Raw genomic sequence first — 19,034 nt, 5'->3', positions numbered from 1 at the left:
TCTAAAAACATGCCAGTAAGAAAACAATTCTCAGTCCTGTTTCCCTCACAAGCCTTGACCCTTTCCCCCTTATATGCCAAATATCTAAGAGTGGTCTCTTGCTATAGGTACGTAGCTGGCTGAACTGATAAATGTGAACCACTGGAAGGCAATCTCATACAGGTTATTCTTGATTATAATCAATCTTTTAAGTATGCTTAAAGGTTCTGACATCCAGCAGCTGCAGATTTGGTGACCATTAATTATATGTTCCATTTACACTGTTTTTGAGAAACATAATAAAGGAAAATATACAACAGAGGTTTGTTATATATGACAAACTGTACTTTAACTCAATGTTGATATGTGCTTTGGGGCTTCTAGCACAAAGTTTATAGATTAGCAATACTAATACCTTAAAAAGTTTTTTTTTGAGGATAATTCTTACATGAGCTAAGCCTTTACATTCTATAGAGTAATGACTGAAGCCATGAGCAATAATATAATAATCTAAGTTGTCTGTATAAACTCTTAGAGCCTTATCTGATTTAAAACTTACCACCTATATAGAAAAATAAACTTATAGAAATTAAAGTTTCTCTATACCTTCAGGGAAAAGGATCTGGTAAAACCCATAAAACAGGAGAACAAGATGTACTGAACAAGAAGAAAGCAAGCCAGTGAGGGTGGAGCACAGAAAGCAAGGGGAGGGAGAGGCAAGGGCCAGACTGCACAGGGCCTCCTAGGGCCGACTTAATACATTTTGGTATTCTATAAGAACAACAGGAAGCAAATGAAAAGCTTTAAGCTGGGAGATGGAAGGATCAGATCTGCAATTTTACAAGGATTACTCTAGTTGCTGTATGGAGGATGAACGGGTAGCCAGCCAGAATAAGTGTGAAGGGACAAGTGGGAATTAGGAGGCCTAAGAGGGAAATGATGGTAGGCTGGATCCAGGTGGCAGTACAAATGAAAGAAGATAGATTCTGGAAGATAAAATTAATAAGATTTGGTGAATGATTAGATAGATATGAGGGAAAGAAAAGAGAGATGTCAGTGAGATGTTGGCTTCCTGAATTTATATACACATATACATGGCATGCAGAGTAACATCTTGTATAACATATAATGAATTAACAGAAATTACCTATGGTAGGGAAGATGAATTTTACATAGTAAAAGGCAGACTTTCATTTTTTTTTTTTTTTTTACTATATAGATATCTGCATTGTTTAAATATCTTTATAAGCAGAAGGTATACATTATTTCATAGTTAAATTCAAATGCAATAAAAAGAAACAGCATTTTCCTGGGTAAAAAGGATAGGAATGGCATTTTAGGGAAAGGAACAATTTAATCAAAGGTACAAACGCATAAAAGTACATGGCATATTTAGAGTATCAATTGGTCTAGTGTTTACAGAGTAAGAAGGGAGGATGTGTAATTGGGACAGGATGAGCAGAGGATTAAACCTGTGTTAGAGTATAGCCAGCTCATGAAGGACCTTATCATATGTCAAGTTAAAGAAAGCATTCTCTAAACTGTAGAAAATGGAGAAGCATATAAAGTTTTTAAGCAGGAGAACAACAAACTCAAGTTTATATTTTAGAAAGATCACTTTAGAGGCAGTGTGAAGCCTGGGCCAAAAGGGAGGTAAGAAAATACGCTGGGAGATCACTTACGCCGGAACTTAAGCTAAATCAGGGCAACAGAGATAGAGAAGGGGAGACACAAGATTCAGTTCACAAGCAGACAGGACTTGGTGATTGAGCTGGATGTGACACACAGAGAAAAGGGAAAGTCAAAGATGCTTCCCATGGTTTTAAGAAAATAGATAGGATGACATCAATTTAGGTAATCCAAGAACAAGTTACATGAAGAGATAATAAATTTTGTTTTGAAGATGCTGAGGTTAAAGTACCTCCAGAAGCAGGTCAAAGTGCCCGGCAGGAAGTTGGACATATACGTTTGAATTTGAGGAACAAGGTCAGAACTGGAGCACATTAACCCTATTACCCAGAATAGAGAATTTTAAGCCTGTGGACACGATCTTACCCTCGATGTAATGCACTGAATTCTTGAGGCAACTGCCAAAAGTTGACCAGTTCCATTTATTCTCATAGTTGTAAAAATTCCACGTAATTGTTAAATTCTCTGTAGGCAATAACTTAAAGTGAGCCGGAACATTTTGTCTTGGTTTCTTGGTGTTTTATTTTTTTCCCCTTCCCCTTTTGTTTGCCATTCTTTCTATCTACCTACTTATCTAGTTAAGGAAGATACAGGAAATATAAGGAAGTATAATATAAAAAAATTTGTTATTAAATATTTTCATACTTTGTCTTAATTGTAAAAGGCAAAGAAAAGAACATTTCACAATTCTACCTTTAACAAAACCTAAGTTAAATAATGATTTACCTAGGTGACTCTCCCCTGATTTTCTCTGGCAAGTCACTGCCCCTTAAATAAACGACATCCCCCAGGCAGTCAACTCCAGCTGTAGCTTTAACCACAGAAGTTCCTGAAACAATTCCACGGTCCTGTTGTTGCTTACTGTCAGAAGTTTGAGTCACACTGTACCTTTGTCTAACCGATGATGCCCTAGTTTCTTGGGAGGTGGAGAGGAAGGACCTGTTGGCAAGGAAACAGCTGCTTCCTTCCTGAGCCAGGGAAAGCCAAGAAGGTGACAGATGGGCAGAGCATAAAAGCAGCCAAAAGTTGCGCTGGTTCCTTGTTGGCAAGGATTTTCACTGAGGCACGATTGGGTATTTTAAAGCATATTAATGATTGAGAGAGTTTCATCTGCCTGGGTGCTCTGCTGAAGTTCAGCAGGGCTTCCCACACATCTTCTACAATGGAAAAACTTTTCAATTTGCAGTGGTACAAAGAACCTGGCCTCAGCCTATGTACAGTGGGCTAAGACTGCAAGGCACTGTCCCATTTCACTTTAGGATTATGCCCAAAAGAATGCACTTTCTGGTTTAAAAAAAAAAAAAAGAAAAGAAATTCTGTATAGTAGTTATATTTGTACAACTTATTAGAATTACTATTAAAATTTCATTAGAAAATGTTTTTTTAAATATGTTTACTTTTATATATTTAATTTTAAAAGATTCGTTGCAAACTTTTATATTCTGTTCTTTTATCACCATCCCCCATCCACTTCTGTACCCAGAAAATTAAATATTCAAGGATTCCTGGGTAAAACAGACAACCACTGGATGGATAAAACTAACATTTTAAAAATACCTGTATATAGGTAAGTTATTGTTCTTCATCAAATAGAAATTAGCAATCACTGAAAATAACATTAAAAATTAGTGTGGGCATGAAGTATGGAATTTTAAAACATCAGTTTACTATGCTGATTAATTCAACATTTATAGTTGCATCAGAACTTAATAATCGCATAAATAAATAGAGCTCTCAGTTATTTTAAAAAATCAAGGGATAACATATGTATTTAGACATATTAGCAGCGTAAAGATGTATGCTTCAACACACTTATTGGGAAAACGTCTGAAAATATTACTACACTGAATTCAAGGGCACCCGCAGGAATCTGACATAAAAGTTCTCTAGAATAACAACATTTCAGGAAATTCCAAAAAAGGAAAAGGGTAAAATAGGAAATAGCCTCAAATTAATCGACAAAGTTCAGTGCTTGTTCCAACTTCATTTTTCTCTCCATTGCAAAAACAAAAACAAAACCGAGTCTCAGGATGGGTGGGTGAATCACTTAGATGAAAGTTCATCTACTGGAATAAATGGAGAGGCCGCTTGGGCAGGTGACACAGGAGAGTCGGTGGTAGTGCTGACTTTCGCTGGTGAATTACAAGAAGATCCGGCACTGCTGCTGTTTCCATCAAGGGTATCGGAAGATACACACACACCAGGATCTGACAGCTGTGCAACGTCAGAAGAAAGCATGTTGGTGATGCCCTGGAAAAATCTCTTTGGCTGATATTCAGTTTCCATTTCACATTTTCTTTTCAATGGTCCAAGAACACTTGGTCTAATGCAATTAATTGGACTCTGGCTTCTCCGGGTAGTAAATCGGGTCGTTGGGCTGGGAATAGGACTTGGAGGCAATCCATTGCTACTCACAAAACTTTGCAAGGATGGTGAAAAACACTGCTTCCCAATTCCCCGGGTGGGTGACGGTGCTGGCGACACCGGAATGAAATCGATGCGTTTCGGGGAGGCGGATTTCTCCACGTCGTTGTCACTCAGGCTGAAACTTTCCTCCCAGGAGTGGCTTATCTGCATTGCGTTCTGCACCTCGCGCTCGTGGACGGTCTCTCGATTGATCAAGTCCATGCCCTCCTCCTGCTTGATCTGGTGCAAGCGGCTGCTGTGCATGCGGACGGGGGAGGCTGGTAGTAGCAGGCCGTGGCGGTTCGGGAACGTTGTGCTGTTTCGCCTGGCGCTCGGCGCCTCGGCCTGGAACACCGGCGAAGTGTCACTGAGGCCGTGGATCAGGGGGGCGCTGTTAGACCTCCTGAGGCCCCCGCCGCCACCGCCGCTGCCGCCGCCCTCCGCCGGGCTCCCAACCGTGCCCGGAGGCAGCTCCAGGTCCAGCTCCATCTTCTCCTGAGCCATGTCGCGGGCACGGAGGCGGGGGCGGTGCTCAAAGACCTAGGATTCCCATTCCCCGCAGTCCAGGGCCGCTGCCGCCGCCACCGCCACCGCGAATCTGTCAGCGGGCTCGTCCCTCTGCGCATGCGAGCCCCTTGGCGCAGGCGCCCTGCAATGTCTCTCTTCACGGCGCCCGCTTAACGCATAATAGCTGCGCCGCAGCCCTAGGGGGAGGGGGGAGGAGTGGTTGGGCCACCAGTCAGTACGTTCCTTCCGCAGATAGCTGTGAGCGCAAACCTGCTTTAACGCATATTAATAAGGTTACCACCATATTCAGGAGTATATATTTATAAAATTAGATCTCTGAAAGAGAGTCCCTTGGCGATGTGGGGCTGTATGATTAGGAGTGGAGTTCGTCCTAACCAGAGAGGCCTTCCCTGAGGAAGGGACCATCTCCTCAGATCCCAAGAAGCAGGCCAAAAGGATGCGGTGTAGAACTGCCTGGGAAGCGGGAAGCGAGGGCTGCCAGCTGGGTGGCTGGCGGGAACCAGGAAGGGAGGGAGTGAGTGTGGCCTGGAGTGGAGAGTAAACTGGCGGGACGTGCTGTGGTGGACCTTTATCCTGAGAACAATGAAAACTCGGAAGGTTTTTCAGCCATGGGTATAATGGCGACTGAAAAGCTCCATGGCTGCAGTCCGGGGAATAACGTTATTGGGAGATTAGAACCTACAGAAAAAGACCAGAGAGGAGGCAATCCTCGGGGCCAGAGATGATGGTAATTTGCAGTAAAGTGGTACTGTAGGAGAGGAGTTGGAGAGAATGGGAAAATCTGGGAACTAGGTCAAAGAGGGAAAAAACCAACCTGTATTACTATTGTTTTATTTAAAATCATATTTCCAGCACAGGCATATGTGCTCAATCATGTTCATTTAGGATGAGGAATTTAATGAGGGGAAAACCAATAGGTCCTCGAACTTTAAAAATAAAAACAAAACACTTGGCTCATGTAAGTAACATAAACTTGAATATCATTAAAAATCGGTTTGTTTATTCTTTAGTGTATTCAGTCAGATTTTTTCGCACATAACCAACTGTGTGCCAGGCAATGTGGTAGGAATTAGGCCCTAATATGGAGACATTTAATTTCTATTTGGGGGGGAAGAGATAAATATATGGGCTATTTTTCAGATAGTAGTAAGCCTTAGGAAAAAATAAAATAGGGTGGTGTGATAGAACACTACTGGTAGAAGGGAGGGGGCGATTAGATGGAGCTAGGATCTAAATGACAAGAAGCAAGTCCTGCGGACATCTGGGGGATGAATATCCCAACCATAGAGATTAGCAGGTGCAAAGGCCCAAGGCAAACGTTAAGTGTGGTGAGCTGGCAAGAAAAGAAAAAAGGGCCATGCCGCCAAAGCATAAGCTGGGGAGTGGTATGAGGGGGTAAAAGAGTTTGGCTCTTATTCTAAATATGATGAAAAGCCACTGGGGAGTTTTAAGCAGCAGAGTGATATTATCTGGTTTATGTTTTAGATATCACTTTGGCTCTGTGGCAAACAGGCTGAAAGAGGGCAGGAGTGGAGACAAAGATGGATTAGGAGCCATGGCAACAGTACAGACAAGAGATTATTGGACTAGGGTTGTATCAATGGCGATGGGGGAGAAGTACATGGATTCAGGATATGTTTTGGAAGTAGAACCTGTAGGATGTGCAGATGGATTAGATTTAGATGGTGAAAGAAATAGATAATTCAAAGGCAACTCAGAGGTGTTTTACTTAAACTGGGTAGATGGCAGTATCATTTACTGAGATAGGGAAAGAGTGCATTTAGAGGAGTAGAAATTAAGAGTTCTGTTTTGGTTGATTTGAGTTGGAAGTGTCTATTAGATATCCATGTGCCTAGGTGAACTGAAAGAGAGCTTAGTGATTTTTGTTTGGCCTCCTTTTTGCAGTTGAAGAAAGTAAGATCCAGACCCACTACTGGGCATATACCCTGAGAAAACCATAATTCAAAAAGAGTCATGTACCAAAATGTTTATTGCAGCTCTATTTACGATAGCCAGGACATGAAAGCAACCTAAGTGTCCAGCAACAGATGAATGGATAAGGAAGATGTGGCACATATATACAATGGAATATTACTCAACCATAAAAAGAAATGAAACTGAGTTATTTGTAATGAGGTGGATAGACCTGGAATCTGTCATACAGAGTGAAGTAAGTCAGAAGGATAAAAACAAATACCGTATGCTAACACATATATATGGAATCTAAAAAAAAAAAAAGTCATGAAGAGATTAGTGGTAGGATGGGGAATAAAACACAGACCTACTAGAGCATGGACTTGAGGATATGGGGAGGGGGAAGGGTAAGCTGTGACGATGTGAGAGAGTGGCAGGGACATATACACACTACCAAATGTAAAATAGATAGCTAGTGGGAAGCTGCAGCATAGCACAGGGAGTTCACCTCTGTGCTTTGTGACCACCTAGAGGGGTGGGATAGGGAGGGTGGGAGGGTGACACAAGAGGGAAGAGTTATGGGAACATATGTATATGTATAACTGATTCACTTTGTTGTAAAGGAGAAACTAACACACTATTGTAAAACAGTTATACTCAAATAAAGATGTTAAAAAAAAAGTGAGGAAGAGAAAAAAAAATAAAAAATAATTTTTAAAAAAAGTAAGATCCAGAGAGGCCGGCACAGTCAGTATCACATAGCTTGTTTAGTAGTGGGAACCAGTACTAGAATCAAGTATGAGAATCCTAGTCCATACCCTTTCCACTGTCTCTCAAACAGCTTTTAATCTGAAGTCCCCATAGAATACAGATCCTGATAATGAAATAATGTTGATTATTCATACCTATAATTATAGAAGCTGATTTAAATTTTCCAAGTGCCAGACACTATTCAAGGTGCATCATACATAGAATCTCATATAATCCTCACACTAACCCTAGGAAGTAAGCAGCACTGTTGTATTTTGCAGGGGAAACTGAGATGCAGGGATTCAGTGATGTGCCCAGGATGACAGGAAGCGGTGGGACCTCGCCTTTCTGGCTCCAGAGCGTGGGCACGATAGTGCCTTCCCCGCAAGCAATAACATCTCACACTAGGAGAAACCACTTCCAGATTGTTTGCACCTTTTTGAGTGCAATGGTATTTGAGACAGAATTTGAAGGACAGGTAGGATTTTAATAGATGATATTTTATACAGAATTGGAAGCATGAGTATAAAATAGCAAATTTGGCTAATACATAAAGTACATGGAGAAGAATAGGTAATGGGAAAAAGTTGGAAATTAAATTTGGAGTCAGAGAATTGGAGCTCTGAATGCCAAACAAACGTGCCTGTATTTAACGTGTGGGGCAATAGGAAGCCGTTGACAAGATGAATGACACAATGAGAGCTATGCTTTAGGGCCTGCCAGGTGGATGGATCTTAGATAGAGGGAAGTGGAAGAATGGAAGGTGGAAAGAACCAACATGTTTTAAGTGCCCAATGCTGCCAGGCCCTTTAAACACTCTATAGTTCCACTTAATTCTCATTGTAATCCTATAAAGCAGATACTGTTATGCTCATGCAAAAGGCCCTATAGCTACATGGAAGAACAAAGATCTGAACCAATATGAATCAAGATCTCACTTCAAAACCTATATTCTTTTTGCTGCTTTCTCCATGAAACAACAGACAAAGGATTAATCTCCAAAATATACAAACATCTCATGGAGCTCAATATCAAAAAAACAAACAATTCAATTAAAAAATGGGCGGAAGACCTAAATGGACATTTCACCAAAGAAGACATACAGATGGCCAAGAGGCACATGAAAAGATGCTCAACATCACTAATTATTAGAGAAATGCAAATCAAAACTACAATGAGGTATCACCTCACACCAGTCAGAATGCCCATTATCAAAAAACCTAGAGACTATAAATGCTAGAAAGGGTGTGGTGAAAAAGGAACCCTCCTGCACTGTTGGTGGGAATGTAAATTGATACAACCACTATGGAGAACAGTATGGAGGTTCCTTAAAAAACTAAAAATAGAACTACCATATGACCCAGGAATTCCACTACTGGGCATACACCCTGAGAAAACCATAATTCAAAAAGAGTCATGTACCACAATGTTCACTGCAGCACTATTTACAATTGCCAGGACGTGGAACCAACCTAAATGTCCATTGACAGTTGAATGGATAAAGAAGATGTGGCATATATATACAATGGAATATTACTCAGCCATAAAAAGAAATGAAATTGAGTTATTTGTAGTGAGGTGGATGGACCTAGAGTCTGTCATACAGAGTGAAGTAAGTCAGAAGGAGAAAAACAAATACCATATGCTAACACATATCTATGGAATCTAAAAAAAAAAAAGAAAAAATGGTACTGATGAACCTAGTGGCAGGGCAGGAATAAAGACGTAGACATAGAGGATGGACTTGAGGACACGGGGGTGGGGGTTGGGAAGGAGGAAGCTGGGGCAAAGTGAGAGAGTAGCATCAACATATATTCACACTACCAAATATAAAATAGCTAGTTAGTGGGAAGCAGCAGCATAGCACAGGGAGATGAGCTCGGTGCTTTGCAGTGACCTAGAGAGGTGGGATAAGGAGGGTGGGAGGGAGGCTCAGGGGGGAGGGGATGTGGGGATGTATGTGTGCATGGGGTTGATTCACTTTGTTGTACGACAGCGACTAACACAGTATTGGAAGCAATTATACTCCAATAAAGATCTATTAAAAAAATAAAGATGGAGAATTTGATGGCTAACTCTGAGATGAAAAGAGGGTCTAAACTAAAGTTGGGAATGGCAGAAAAAGGAGATGGATGTGGAGACCAGAAGGTAACAACCCAGAACCTGACTGCCTAGCCGTATGGAGGATGAACAGAGAGGAGTCACAAACAACTGAAGTTCAAGCATGAGCAGCTGAAAGAATGGTACAACAGTAGTGAATAAAAACAGAAGAGAGAGGAAGAGCTTCCGGAAGAAAATCAGTATTAGATGAATAGGAAAAAAGTATTAACTATAAGAGCTTATTTTATAATATCCATAGCATGTCGCTAATTTGCATATTACTAAATTATTTCTATCAATAGTATGCCTCAAATGTGCCAACACTGTTCATCCGTGTCTGGATAAACACAATAACTATCTTTACTAATAAAGCACAGAGATGGTGATAACTACAAAATGAAACATACACCTATTAGAGATCTTCACTCATTTCCCTGTTTCTACCCTTGTCTCTACAGTCAATTCTCCACCCTATGTTCAAGGTCATCCTTAAAAATAAGACTTGAAGAGTCACTTCCCTATTCAAAAACCTTTGGTGGATTTGCACTCACTTGGGGGAAAAAAGCCGAGGTCATTACAATGACCTATAGAGCTCTATCTGGGTCCCTGCCATTCCTCTGCCTACCCACCTCCAACAGCTCTCCCCAGTCACTGCCTTCTTCCAACTGCAGAGGCCTCGTTGCTATGCTTCGGCATGCTTCCCCCTCCACCTAGCTTACTCTTCTTCCAGTGGACATCAAATTGTTCCATCCCTTCAGCTCTCTGCGCGAATGACCTTTCCTTGTAAAAAGCAACAACAGTTCCCAACACCAAGTCTACACTCCCATCCCCCTCACTCTGTTTTCATTTTCCTCCAGAGCACCACATGACAGTATGTATACATTGTTTTCTTGCCTCATCCTCAAGAAGGCAAACTCCATGAGGGCAAGGCCTTTGCTCTGTTCCTTGCTATAAGCCTAGTATCTAGAACAGGGCCTGGCACATAGCACTCAGTAAGCAGTTGTCGAGTCATTGTGCAAGTGAATGATGAATGAATGAATGGACTAACGCAGCTCTGTCCAAAAGGGAAGAGAACTCTGGTATTTGAAAGTTCAGAAAAGCCTAATAGGCTTTTCTAGACTGATTCTAAGTGCTCCTTACTTTGACAATTCCTTTTCTCATATCGAGAATATCATTAGTTACAGTGCCCTCCAGCCCATGCAGGTAGGCTACCTGAACAAACCATTAAGTGAACCAAGACGTTTAAGTCCTAAGTTTCCATTCTTTTTAAACCATCTGCTTATACACACTTGACAGAGTTAAAATGCTCAGTGCTGAGGATTCTAAGCAGTATTTAATATATTGAGTTACTGCTTCGTCTCAAAGGAATAAAAGATAAATGAAAGAAAAGAGCAGCCATAAAATGCAATTCAGCCTGTTGCAAAAATAATACCAGAGGCAGGCTCTAGATCTTCCCTAAGTCAATTCACCCTTCTGGTTTCACTCTGGGTATGAATTAAACACCACACTTAGAAGTAAGTCATAAAATCAAACATCTACTCATTAAACTTTATTGTGATTAATATTTTATTTTTTCAAACTAGCAGGTAGTTTCCTTTTAATTCCTAGGAGCAATTTTTTTTAACTCAACATTTTATTTTTGAGATTCAACATAATGTTGCTGTATAGTATTCTACCCTTTAAAAATACCACAATTTATTTCTCCATTCAAACACTAGTGGAAGTTTGCACAGTTTACAGTTTGGGGCTAAAGCAAATAGGAGTTCTATAAACATCTAGGAGCAATTTTTGACTATTAAACCCCCAAGCATATAAAAAGGCAAATATCCACCTCTGAATCCATATTGAATGAATGTGAAATACAAAAATATGTGTACATGTATAATCTGAGATGAGTTGGAAAATGTCTCCATATCCCACATTAACTAATATCACCTATCTAGAATAAAAATATTGCAGAGGAAACGTGTACTTTCAAAGCATAGGAGCTCAGGAGTGTTAACTGGTACAACAACTTAGGGAAAATGTTTGGCAGTACATCATACTACCTACTAAAAGAAAATATATGCGTGTTCTATGATTAAGAAATTCCACTTCGGGGTATATATCCAAGAGAAATGAGTACTTAGGTCTACTGAAAGCCATGTACAAGAATGTTCCTTGCATTATTATTCATAATAGCCCCAAACTGGAAACAAGCCAAATGTCCATGAACAGTCAAAAGGGTGAACACATTATATAATGGAATTCTTTACTCAACAAGATGGATGAGTTACAGTACAATGTTGAATGAAAGAAATCAAACACATAAGAGTGCATACTCTTTGACTATCTTTTTATGAGGTTCAAGAACAGCCAAAAGCAATCGATGGAGGTAGCAGCCAAAATAGTGGTTACCCTTGGGACTACTAACTGGGAGGGACACAAGGAAATGTTCCATATCCTGTTCTGCGTGCTGTTGACACAGGCATCAACATACGTAAAAAATTATTAAATAAGTACTTAAAATGTATACACTTTATTGCATATCAAGTTAGTCCTCAAAATGTTATCGATGTAGAGAAAAACAGAATGGGAACTTGGAATGTAAATGGAGGACAAAACAGAATAAGAATGTACTTTAGTCGGGATGAAGATATTTTGTTCCAACGCTAACCACGAGTCTAACTCTCAACTGGAACGCTAAGCTTCCAAATCTCTCTGACACACAACATTATCAGTGATAGAATAGCTAGTTGGCCTTGACAGGACAAAGAAAGCAGACAGAAACACACACATACGCCCTTCAAGCTGCCTTTCACTGGGGCCCTAAACACCAACAGACTCCAGGAGCCTCACACAAACACTGGACACTTGTCTGAGGCCAGTTACAGATCACCAACAGAACCATCCGTCCTCCTTGGCCCTGTTCCCAAAGAGCCCTCAAAGTTACTTATTTCTAAGAAGGCATGAAAGAGGAAATGAAGCCCATTTCATAACCTTTGACTTTCTCAACTGTAATCCGTGTATTCTGTTCAGTCGGTTCTGCAGTATCCTCCTAAGCATAATTCATGAAATGAAACAGAGTTAAAGTAACGTCAGAGGAACTCAGCGGGGGCTGTTATTACATATGGAAGGAATGAGAATTGTGTTTGAGGACGCGACTTTGGCCACAAGGAACTTATTTTGTTATCATAATGAAAGAAAAATGTAGATGATCTCAGAAACTGTTATCAAATATTTACCGTACACTTACTGAGAGCCAGTAAGTATAGAGACTCTTCCTAGCATCTACCCTCGAGGTTGCTTAATCTAATCCTTAAAACTTTAAAGCAGCAGCAAGGATTAGAAGATCAAAGCACAAGTTTACTAAGGGGCTTTTGACCTCCTCACCTTTCATTTTCGATAACTGCTAAAAGCCATCACGCCACTTGCATGGAGCTACAATTTTATAGGGAAGAAGTAAAAAGGCAGAAAGGGGGCCTCAAAGGCCTGATAGAGGAGCCTTAAACAGCCTAGGTCCTCACCCAAGTTCAAGCAAACAAATATATGTGAATAGTTATTTTGTTCAACTTTTTTCAAGGGAGAATATCAGGGAAGATACTAAAAATAGCCATCCAGCCCCCACTCTCTACTTTAAGTCCTTCGAATAAAGTAGAATAATGAGTTGGTATCATTTTTTGATCCTCGCCAATTTTATACATTTTAGGCAGTACCCATTTTTTAGTGCCTTCTCTTCGGCATTAAACTTCTCCTAGGCCATAAACCAAGGTTATGATTGTTGACCTTTACTGTTTTCATGTTTCTCTCTACTTGTCTGCTATCTTTCCCTTAAAAGATTAACCCATCTGGCAAGCAAGAAAAAAGAACTGATGTCTTTACAGATAATGTATAAAGTTAACTTTAAAACACGCAAAAGCTGCAAATCTAGTTGGATTATATACTTGGGCCTTCCAGTTGGGTGTCTGGGAAACTTCTAAAAGGGCTCAACATATTAGTGCCAGTAGCACTATAGCAAAAAAAAAAAAAAAAAAAAAGGTACCAAACCTGGAGTCAGACAATCATACTTCCAGCACAGTGACCCTGAACAAGTCTGTCAGCTTCTCTGGGCTTGCTTTTCTCATTTTTGAAGTGGGGACGCAACCTCTTTGTTGTAAAGATCAAACAATCTATGTCTGTAACAGGCCTTGCAAATGGTAAAGGCCCTATACAAACAGGCTTCTCTCAATGAAAATACTTATTGCTATGATTGCAAAATGACCCTGCCTACTCTTCCCCTACTCTCACCAAAAAGCTTCCTGTTTTCTTGCTTCTAGTTTGATTCTGTTAAATAAAATTCTCTCCCCGCCTTCTTCCATAAGACCATTAGTAATTTTTAGAGACACACAGTTTCTGTGGTCTAAGAAGTAACAACTGAAAAGTTCATCTGCAATTAGGTGGACAATTTCTAAGAAGGAGAAATAAGAAAAACCACATTTCTAAGAATTTCACTCTCTGAGTCTGCCTGAGAAGAGATAGACCCCACAGGGTGAAGAGGCCATCAGGAACTAAAAATGTGGCTACATCAGTGAATCCTATTCCCTGCAGCAAGCCATTTGTCTGTCCCCAACAGCAGCAGCTAGCTACCCTCCCTGATCGCGCTGAACTTTTCAACTGGGACTAATCCCAGAGGCTTATTCTCATTTATTCATTTTAAACCCTGTTTTGAATTCCTGCTGTCGTGCTACTGTCTTTCCTGGCATATAATGAACTGCACAGACACACATTTGGCTGAGCCTGATAAACAAGATGAACCCAGCCCCTCTCAGACAAAATTGGAAGAGGAAAGGGGAAGAGACCACAAAAAGATTCAAGAAGTTTCAAGAGTTACCATTCCTCGAGATGCACACCCTTCCTGCCAGATAGCTGACTCCTTGTAGGTATATTGTGAAGATCAAGTCAAACGATCTGAAGAACTTTGAAGCTGCTACCCCAGACCTAAAGATTCATAAACTACATGCTTTAGGGAAATGTTTTTGGCTTTAGAGGATGACAGCTGCATAGCCAAGAGTCACCTAACCTCTAAAACGCTTGAAGAAAGTGAATTCTATGACTGAGAAAGAGGGCAGTTTCTAATTTGTTCTTTTCCTTTCACCCAGCTATACTTTAAGCTAATATGTATTATGGAGGGGTGCTCTATTTCCTCCTATCTCATACTTACTAATTTATAAACTAAATGCAACCGTAATTCAGCATCTGTATGCCGTTTTCACCTGCAGCTCAATTTGTTGGTAGGAAATGAATTTTTACCACCCATGGAGTTCTGTCATCTGAAAGTTCCACTTATTAGGAAGTGGTACAGATTTTTCTTTTTCACTCTCCATTTGAAAACTGAAAATCTAAAAGAGGAGACTTCTTCAGCACTTATGGTTGTGACACTTCTACCAGACAATGTCGTCATCATTATCATCATCATCATACAATAGTAGCTTACAGTTATTGAGGGCATATGTGCCAGGTACCCTTCTAAGTACTGTGTGCATATGAACTCATTTAATCTCTACACTATTTCTAGGATTATGATCCTCATTTTATAGATGAGGGAAAGGAGGAACAGAGAGGTTAGTGCAGATGCCTGAGATGACATAACCAGTTAAGGGGTAGAGGAATTTAAGCCCAGGGGTCTGGCTTCAGAGGCTCACAGCTCATGAAACACAGGTGGATTCCTCAAACCTGCCATGTTCATGGTGCTCCAGGCTACTTTGAAAGAATGATGGTGGACTTGACATGTACAGGATAATCATGCTGCTTATCAGAAAGACAGATGAGGGATCCATGTAATTGCATGAGCTTACAGATACTAGTGAGGTTACAAAATTCAGCAATTAATAAATTCCCTACTTGCCCCAAAGCAGTCCCGAAAACTAATGCAAAGTGTTAGAACCACAGAATGTCAGCTCTGAAAGGAGCTTTAGATATCACCTACACTAACCTTTATCAGCAAGGCATTAGGTTCAGGGAGAGCCAGTGATTTTTTCAAGGTCAAAAAGGCATCCAGGACAGAAGCAAGACGCTTTATTTAAGTCACAGAAATTGCTTCCTCATGTTTGCTCTCTGGGTTCCCCTTTCACTTTCAACTCTTTCTCTAAACAACAGCATCCACTTCCATGGTTTCAACTATGACCAATGTGCTGACGTCTCTCAGATTCATGTCCCTAAGTAGGGCTGACCTATCTCTAGACTGCAATATATAACTACCTACTAAACAATTCCACCCTACTTTCCACAGGTCCTTCAAACTTGTCTGTGAACAAGCTCACTTCTCCCTACCCCAAATCCACTCTTCTCTTGAGAATGAATTACACAATAATCTCTCCAGACAGCCACAGCAAAACTGCACAGATTCTAGATCTCTCCACCCCTTCATGTCTTCCATCTAAACCATCACTAAATCTCTTCAATTTTACTTGCTTAACATCTGAGAGCCTCCCCTTTCTTTCTGCCTCTTTTACTAAAGCATTCTGTCTGCCCCCAACTACAATTGCTTCAATGAGTCTTGGGCATGTGAGGATGGCTCCAATCCTACCCAATTTGCGTAAGTGCTGCCAGGATGAATTTTCTGAAATAATCTCATCACAAGAGCAGACAGACAGGCTACAGAGAGGGAGACAGACTGAAAAGGAAGGAAGGAGGGTAGGAGGGAGGAAGGAAGTGGGTAACCCTAGTATCTGCCCAAATTGCTCTAAAGCTCTACTCCCTTTGAATGGAAAGCACTACAACACAGTATTTAAGAAATCGCGCTCTGAAGTCAGAGAACCTGGGTCTAAATCTTGACTGTGTAACTTACACATGCGTGGCTTGGGGGCCAAGTTACTTCCCCTCCTTGAGACTCAGTTTCCTCATCGAAAAATGAGGATAATAGTCCCTCTATCAAATGATTGTTGTGAACATTAATTGAGGTAATACACACGAAACTCTTAGAACACAGCCAGACATGAGATTTCTCAAAACAGATCCTAGAACCATAACCAGTACATCTTATTTAACCAGACTGTTGCCTCACTTCTCTTTCCTAGGCACCAAACACCTAGCCAGCTCTTCCTGCAATATTTATTGAGTGCCAAATCTACATGCAGTTCAGTTTGGAGACTAAACAAATAATGGTGACAAAGCTTCTCTGCTAGAACTCTGAGATTTCAAAATCCTTCAAACCACAAAACACTCAAAATCTGTTACAATGAAGGCTCTGTAGAGGGTATTATAAAGATGAAAAAGACCCCAGGGAAGTTGAGAATCCAGGAAGGAGGTAAGCAGCACATTATTAACCATACAATAAGCTAGTTCTCATATCCTCGGCCTTAAGTGAGCAACAGAATCATCTGCGGAATTTTTAAAACAAACACAACAGAGCCCCCAGTACAGAGATTCTCGCTCAACAGGCCCGGGACCTGGTATTGCCATTTTTATTCAAAAAAAAAAATTCTTCAAGTGAATCTGATGTGCTCCGAAGGTTGGAAACTCCTGGAGTGAAAAGCATCTCTACTGCTCACAAGTCTTTATAAAAATATTAACATTTTAGAAGATGAGGAGATTGCTTTCAGCTGCTTGAGGGGAATAACAGAAAGTCTATGAAGAATTCTTGCAAAAAGGATCCCAAGGGAGTCTGTTCTAACCTGCCCAATTTGGAGCATGAGAAGCCATCTTCCAATAACACTAGCTAAGTGAAACCTTCAAGTGAGAATTTTTGTTTTTCTGTTATCTGGACTCCTTCCTATCCCTGTTTTGACCTGGAGAGAACAGGACCTCAGCCAGATGGCCGAAGGCCGAGAAAGAGGCTTTTTGCCTGCAGCAGGCCGTACCAAAGGAGGGGAGAAGAGCCGAAATGAAGTTGGAGGCTCTGCCAATCACATTGGAGATACCCGCAGCAAACCGTGATTTAAAATGACACTTGTCAAATGTGGCAGAAATGCTGAAGAATATGAAGACTGTGGATTTGGTTTTGTTCGCAGGGAGGGAGGATGATGTCTGGGAGACACCTGGGGATCTTAGGGAGAGGTGGGGGAGGGAAATAGAAACAGAAGGTGGGAGTGTGCAGGAATTGGGAGGAGCTGCACCTTAGGTGGGTGATAAGAAACTGGAGGAAGCCAGTAGACTGTACTCTGAAAAATGTGGTTGATTCAAACTGAGAAAACATTTTTCAAGTTCTGACGGGTGCCAGGTGCTTCCGCATAGACTCAGAGGAAAGCAAGCAATAAAACATCACCATGACGGGTCATGGAAGGGTTCTTAAGGACAGGATTTTCTTAAACATTTTTTCTTTCCTGAGAAGTGACTAGTGGTAAGAGAAATACTAAATGATACGAAAGGAAAGATAATTGGGACAGAAAGTCCTGGAGTGCATAGAGGAAATGGAATTGGGGGCACAAGCAACAGGTTATAAATATTTATTTAAAGTCTATAAAAATAACCTGTAGCTTTAGAGAAGTCAAATCTGAGGGAATTACATCGCTCTTTTCTTCATCAATAATAGCTAGTTACAGTTTCAGAGGGCTGCTTATATTTGATCTACTCCATCACTGACAACATGAAAACTTCCACTTTTCTTCAGCAAAAATGAAGGGAAAATGCAATTAATGCTAGTGCTTTTACTATACCTAGCAGTTCTGGAAGCCGGATATAGACTATAAGCTAGAAAAAACCCACAGCCTAGGCTTCCCTGGTGGCGCAGTGGTTGGGAGTCCATCTGCTAGCGCAGGGGACACGGGTTCGAGCCCTGGTCTAGGAAGATCCCACATGCGGCGGAGCAACTGGGCCTGGGCGCCACAGCTGCTGAGCCTGTGCTCTAGAGCCCGTGAGCTCCAACTAGTGAGCCCGCGTGCCACAACTACTGAAGCCCGTGTGCCTAGAGCTCGTGCTCCACAACAGGAGAAGCCACTGCAATGAGACACCGCAATGAGAAGCCTGTGTACCGCAAGGAAGAGTGGCCCCCACTCGCCGCAATGAAAGAAAACCTGTACGCAGCAACGAGGACCCAACGCAGCCAAAAATAAAATAAAATAAATTTTTATAATGTATATAATGTTTTAATTTTAAAAATAAGATGAGGGAACTAGGGATGTATTATTGGGTTTAAAGAAGTTGTGCATTTAATGAAGCAAATATTTAATTTCTTCAAATGCTTCCACCACTTTTCCCAATAGTGTGACTAAGTCAACTGTCTACACGTGTGCCCAGTATCTTGCTTCAGTTTATTATCAACAACTGAAAAGCTTCCAAGGGCAGGCAGACAGAGGAGTGATAGCACTGCAAGAAAGAGCATTTGCACTCAGCAGACTGGAGAGCTGGGGGGCATCTAAAGGAGACAGACAGCCACTGTGCAATTCCAGCCAACTGTTGCCCTTTGCAGAAAAGGGTGTCATTCAATGCTGAAGCTTCTAATTTTTCAAGAGAGGCTGAACATTCAGATTTTCAAAACCATGGATTCTCACAATCTGTAGATGTTAAATTAAAAAAAATAAAAAAGCTAACACACTGGCTGGGCCTGATCAAAAAGGTATAAACGCTGGTTTAGGCTCTGAGGCACCAGCTCATGACCTCTGATAATCCATTCTTTTCTCTCATTTTTTTTTAACATCTTTATTGGAGTGTAATTGCTTTACAGTGGTGTGTTAGTTTCTGCTTTATAAAAAGGGAATCAGTTATACATATAC

General features: G+C 40.9%; 2 protein-coding genes across 4 annotated transcripts in view; both read right to left on the bottom strand.

Annotated features, from left to right (window-relative positions):
• PIP5K1B (phosphatidylinositol-4-phosphate 5-kinase type 1 beta) overlaps positions 1-19,034 on the bottom strand; it is a 340,838-nt gene that overhangs the window by 262,000 nt on the left and 59,804 nt on the right. The gene's annotated exons all lie outside the window — the stretch shown is intronic.
• On the bottom strand, positions 3,407-4,733 carry PABIR1 (PP2A Aalpha (PPP2R1A) and B55A (PPP2R2A) interacting phosphatase regulator 1). Its single transcript, XM_059072742.2, has one exon. The coding sequence runs from the start codon at positions 4,576-4,578 to the stop codon at positions 3,712-3,714; it is 867 nt and encodes a 288-aa protein (XP_058928725.1). The 5' UTR covers positions 4,579-4,733; the 3' UTR covers positions 3,407-3,711.

This window comes from Kogia breviceps, chromosome 8 (assembly GCF_026419965.1).
Source record: "Kogia breviceps isolate mKogBre1 chromosome 8, mKogBre1 haplotype 1, whole genome shotgun sequence".
Classification (NCBI taxonomy): Eukaryota; Metazoa; Chordata; class Mammalia; order Artiodactyla; family Physeteridae; genus Kogia; species Kogia breviceps.
The sequence above is the reverse complement of the archived record's forward strand: the minus strand, read 5'-3'. Positions and strand labels throughout refer to the sequence as shown.